Here is a 5,799-nt window from a genome sequence, read left to right as displayed (position 1 = left end):
TGTGCAAGAAAAGTGACTTAGCACAATATACTTGTGGTTTTTCTGTAAGTATTGCTTAAGATAAGTCTAAAGGAATAGAAACACATTATTTAAAATTGACGGGAAAAGAGTAAGTCAATAGTGTCAAGTAGTAGAAGGATAGAGTACAGATCTAAGGTGTTTTGTGACTGGAGCCTGGGAAACACTTACCTGTGGAAGTGGTGGCCCTGAACACCAAACCCCAGCCAGTTCCCAGGGCCACCCAAAGATGGACAGGGCTCGGGAATCCAGCTCAGGACACTGAGTGAGCTGTCTCACGTGCTGTTTCTGTTCTGCCTCTACAGATAGCCTGCCCTGAAGGGGCCTCACACACCAAGGTCAAGAAGTGTTAAGAAGGAGGTGTTTGGGCCACCACTTTACCCAGCCCAGGAAGGACTTAGCCTACCTCTCAGCTGGACCTTGCTTTAGCTCTGTGAATCAATCAGCAGCAGAAGACTGATCTACAGAGAGCCACAGGGGGCCACCAAGGGGAGCAGGAGCACTGCTCACACGAGCGGCCCCAGCCGAGGCTTGCTGGCTTCTCCATCGCCGAGGACAGCAGCACGATGCTGAGCCCTCATTTCCCACCCCCACCCCTTGGGCCCAGCGAAGGGACACCTTCCCCCTGCAGCTTCCAGATCCCTGATGGGAGATACAGGTGTCTGGCTCTGGAGGCGGAGGAGAGCAGCAGTGAGGAGGGTCTGCAGGGAGAGATGGGGCTCACGGACCCAGAAGAGGACAAAGAGGTGCCACAACTGCCTAGAGTCCTGGACACTCGGCCATCCCGCTGCTCCAGAGAAGTCCGAGGGGGAACCCAGCATGATGACGGGTCCAGCCAGGACTGGGACGTGGTGACAGCCCGGAGGGTGATGATATCCAGCCCCAGCCCCATCCCCGAGCTCAGGGTGGCCCGGAAACCAGGTAAGCATGCTTCCCTTTCTCCAGGGTAACAGGAAACCCCAGAGGCCTTAAGCATGTGCCTTGGGCATATTTCCCATGATGGATAATAATCTGTGACAGTCTCACGCGTGTCCCAGATTAACAGCTGTGGCAACGAATGCCTGCAGGTTACGTGTGGTTCCTGCGGCCCCACATCTGACCTCACTTCTGTCTGCCACAGAGGGCGTGTGAGAAGGCAGTGAGAGAAAGCCGTGATATCAGCGTGCTTGAAAGAAGGTCCACTTGTACCCTCACCTGCCCTGCAGTCATCAGGGGTAACAAGTGACTGTAAAGTCTGAAGCAGCTGATGTGGCAGGATCCACACGCTGGGGTGCAAGCCGAATAGAGCAGATGCGGTCACTACTCTCGCTGAGCGTACAGGGTGGAGAGGGCGCCTCTGAGCTAAAGCCGAGCTCTGGGGAACCAAGAGCCAGAGTGAGCGACAGTGCTGCGGGTCACTCAGCCTAGCAGTGGCTGAGCTGGGCCCCATGTTCCACCCCTTGGCCTCGGTTTCCCATCTGCCAGAGATGACAAAGGCAAAAGCCATGTCACCTGGGCTACAGTGGGATCCAGTGACGGCTGCAGGGAGGCTCTGTGTGCGTCGGAAGGAAGGCGGGAGCAAGGATCATTTTCCTGCAGCGCAGGGCGGGGCGGGAAGCCCACACTGAATCACCTCCACCCCCGCCGGCCCATGGAAACGCTGAAGTGGGTCCAGGTGGGGAGGACGTGAGGGGGGCCATGCTCGACTCAGTACAGATCCCGGGGGTGCAGGGTGTGGGGGAGACACAGCCCTGGGAGGGCCTGTGCGCCAGGAAACTGAAGGAACACTTCATTTCTCTGCAGGCGTCACTGACGCCCTGGCTGGCATCTCACCAGCCTTCCCGCCTACTCTGCTCTCTGAAATAATTCTCTCCAGAATCTGATCACCCCGCATGGGTGCAGTTCCTGCCCAGGTTTGGGTCACACAGGGAGCTGGGTGGGAGAAAGAAGAGACCTTAATGCCTCTGGCAGGTAGGGGGGACCCACAGGCTCAGCAGTCTTGAACTGTAAGGTGGATCCTCATCCCCGAGAGAGCCAAATACAAGTCCCTTGGAACTCAAGGGCCCCCAGGACCTGCTCGCTCCCTTTGCACAGACCACAGCTGGGGTCAGGAGATGGTGTTGTGGTGGTGTGCGGGCTGCTTCTGTACCCACAGCCTACTAACCAAACCGTAGCAAGTCCCTTCCCCTGGGTGCGCTTCCGTCTTTTTCATCTGCGAAAATAAAATAAAAGCATAAGCCCTACTTGCTTGATAGGTTTCAGTGATCTCAGATACGGCAGTGTCTAGGAAGCGATGTTAATAATAGTTGAAATGATCATCGTTAGCTCAACAGTATAACGGCTGTTTGTTGAGCCCTGATGTGCTAAACCCATTGTGCTAAGAGCTTTAGTACCATCCCTTGATCTCATGGCAATGTCCACAAGACCCATACCGTTATCATCCCCATTTTAAGATGAGAAGACCGAAACTCAGAGAATGTAAGTGACTTGTCCAAGATGTGGGGCTTACACCATGATTCAACCTTGGTGTTCTAAACTGGGGGCTTGTGCTCTTCTGGAGTCATAAGTTCTGGCCCAAACAGTCTAGGACAAAAGGGGTAGGAGCAACCTCAGGAGGACAGAATGGACCGAGTGGATGGGGAAGACTTTTCAGAGGTAAAGGCAGGAGGGAAGCTGGGTCTCCCTAGAGAGTCAAACTCCAGGAGGTCCTGGGTTAGAGCCCTGGAGGCCTTTCTGCTCCCTGGGGAAAGGGTGTGGCCAGAGTCCCTCCCTCTGCCTGGAGCACCACGGAAGAGCCTAAGGAGCTGCCAGCTTTAGTGGCTTACAGCTAGCTTCCTCTGAGAGCTTCTTCCCTTCACTGCTGGAAGATTAGAACTATCTCCAGACAGTTACTCCCCTCTGAAATGATTCCCCCATGTAAGAACGAGCTGTGGCACCATCTGTCTTACACACTGCAGACTTTTATTTGGGGTAGGTGGGTACTGACACTTTTTCTCTGAGATCTGAGTACTAGTCAGGCAGGGCAGGCTGGAGGGGGAGCAGCTGCAGGGACTGAGGTGGACAGCAGCCTGAAGCTCGAGTTTCTTGCCACCAGCTGCTGCTGCTTGGGAGAATACGGGTGGGAAGGAAAGTGTAACACTGGGCTCCTGATCAGGCCTCAGGCGAACACGAGCTGGTCCAGAGCTCACAAAGAAAACCACAGCTGCCCTCTGCACGAAGTCTCAGTGGGCCACTCCTGGCGGGGCCCACTGAGATTATTCCACAGATAGAGGCTCTGAAGCCCAGAGATACCAAGCAATTTGTCCAAAATCACACCGTAGATTGGTGCCAGAGCTAAAGGCTGGAAAGCCAGGCTTCCCGGTTCAGCTGCCTGGCCATATGCTAAATGCTTTGAATGAATTATATCATCTCATCTAAGGAGCCCTGTGAAATGTATACTTTTCTTATCTCTGTTTTACAGAGGAGGAGGAAACTAAGGCATAAGAAGTTTAAGTGAAGTGTCAATCTCAAACGCGTGGGTGGAGGAGCCAGAATTTGAACCCTGAGAGGTCTGGGACTATGCTTTGAAGCACCCTCTCTCCATGGAGACAGCAGGCTGTGCTCTTCCATCCACTTGGAAGTGGGAAAAGGTAGCGCAGGCTCGAGTAGGTGGGGATTAGCCACATTCCAGACCCTTGAGGTGCCCTGGGGACACCTGGGACCCGCTGCTGATCCAGGCTGTCCTGGTTGGTGCCATTTGTTGTCACGGCGGGGGCGTCTAGAGGACCTCCAGTCTAGTGGACACTGCCCCGAGCCTCAGGGATAGGAGTAGGGAAGGGCACGGGTCTAGGTGTCCCATAAGGCCCCCCAGAGCCACACCTATCTTGACAGGGCAGAGGAGCCTGCGCCCACTGACCAGCTGACAGTGGCCCCGGGGGCCCAGGACAAAGGCGTGCTCCTCAGGCTCCTGGGAGACAGGCTGGGCAGAGCAGCAGGTTGGCGGGAACCTGCCCATCCCCCTTCCACTCCTGGCCCTGCAGAGGCAGAGGCCGCAGCGGGGGTTACTGGTGGGAGCACTGTTCACAGGCTCCGGGCACCTCACCGTGCACCCACACAGACACCATGGCTTGCCGCCATGGACACGCTCCTGCACACCCAGGAGGCATACACACCCTGTTCCCGGGCAGACATCATCACACATCTGCACACGTGTGAATGCCCTCAGATGGACATGGGTGAACATGCTCCCAAAGGCTCCCTCACGCATCACGCCTGTCACGTGGGGACCGGTGTTTCAGACTGACTTGTAGAGGTACAGTGTCGCCTGGAAACACTGCACGAGCAAGTGCATGCATGTGCTCCCTCCTGCAGATACAAGCTAACAACATGTTCTGTTTTCCTTTCTCCTTTGCTACACACCTACGCTTTGAGCTCTCTTGCATTCATAGTCTCCCCTATAGGTATATCCGTTCTTGCACACCCACTGTCACACACCTACGTAAAGACCAAGCCACTTTCTCTCTGTCTTTCTTTCCCTGTCTTTCTCTTTCATACCCACCCATGCAGTAATCCTGGCCTCTCTCTCTCACCCACACAGTTGTTTCCTGGTTTCCCATGTCTTTGCTATAGCTATTCCTCCAGCCCATGCCACACTCCGTGTAAGCGGTACCCTGCCTGGTGTCAATCTCCAGGACTGTTCCTGTCCCCCACCTTGGTACACTAGGGTCACAGGGGGCCAGAGAGGGCTTGTCTTCGAGGTCACCTACCGCTCCTCTGAGCCCGCCCACTGGGGACAGCTGTCCTCAACCCGTCCGTGTTTCAGAGTGGGGGGTGGGTGAGCATCAGCATATTTCTAACTTCCTGTAGCAGAAGTCTAAGCAACGCTCTTGATGCAGAAGACTGATGAGCATGGAACCACCCTGGTAGGAAGCGGGAGAGACCAGGGAAACTCCACAGAAACCCAGGCTGCCACTTTCCCAAGCGTGGTCCCACCAGGGGTGCGAAGGGTGCTTGTGGAGGTTTTGTTTCCAAGCCCATCCATCCCTCCCCGCGGGAGGGTCTGGGGCATGTGAGAATGTGGGCTTTTAGCAGCATCCCCGTGTGGCCAATGTGCGGAAACTGCCGGGGACAGGGCTGTCCCCAGCTCAGGGTCAGTATCGTGCCCTTCAAGGGGAAGATGCGCACTGGGACCTACTGAGGCCACTGACCAAGTCAGGGGACCACGCCCTCCTCGGCCCCTGTGCCCCAGTGCTACCGAAGGAGAGTTACTGGGGCCACTGAGGCCGAGGTGAAGCGGTTGGGGCACTCACTGCCTCTGGGGTGGGAGGTGGTGTCCCCTGTGGGGACAGACTGGTGGGTAGATTTAGAAGGCGTGGGCAGTGAAGGAAGCAAGAAAAAAGAAGGGACGTGAGATGGCGACACACCGCGTGAGAAAACGTACAGACGGTTCAGGGACAGACCGACAAGCCTAGCGGTGCCGAGAACCAGGAGGAACGAGGAGGAAGCGGAGAGACGCACGAGCCCAGCGAGAGCAGAGGGTGGGGGACAGACTGGTGGGTAGATTTAGAAGGCGTGGGCAGTGAAGGAAGCAAGAAAAAAGAAGGGACGTGAGATGGCGACACACCGCGTGAGAAAACGTACAGACGGTTCAGGGACAGACCGACAAGCCTAGCGGTGCCGAGAACCAGGAGGAACGAGGAGGAAGCGGAGAGACGCACGAGCCCAGCGAGAGCAGAGGGTGGGGGGCGGCGGCGGCGGAGGGAGTCGCACCCAAGTAAACTCACAGAGTTGCAGCACCTTTCTCTGTGGAGTACTTCACATTGA

The 5,799-nt window shown here is 56.0% G+C and overlaps 1 protein-coding gene across 3 annotated transcripts in view; it reads left to right on the top strand.

Moving 5' to 3' along the window:
• The first annotated feature begins 372 nt into the window (after positions 1 to 372).
• Positions 373 to 5,799, top strand: part of Synpo (synaptopodin) — a 31,373-nt gene continuing 25,946 nt past the window's right edge. For 2 of the 3 annotated variants that reach the window (XR_004518266.1, XM_033766578.1), the window contains exon 1: positions 373 to 939. Coding sequence is in view for 2 of the 3 variants with exons in the window: in XM_033766578.1 (XP_033622469.1) it covers positions 585 to 939 (355 nt within the window). In the remaining variant the exon portion in view is untranslated. The remainder of the gene's footprint in view (positions 940 to 5,799) is intronic. The other variant, XM_010627189.3, reaches the window with a different exon arrangement.

Source organism: Fukomys damarensis, unplaced genomic scaffold, assembly GCF_012274545.1.
Source record: "Fukomys damarensis isolate Sample0158 unplaced genomic scaffold, DMR_v1.0_HiC HiC_scaffold_3, whole genome shotgun sequence".
NCBI classification, from domain to species: domain Eukaryota; kingdom Metazoa; phylum Chordata; class Mammalia; order Rodentia; family Bathyergidae; genus Fukomys; species Fukomys damarensis.
The sequence above is the reverse complement of the archived record's forward strand: the minus strand, read 5'-3'. Positions and strand labels throughout refer to the sequence as shown.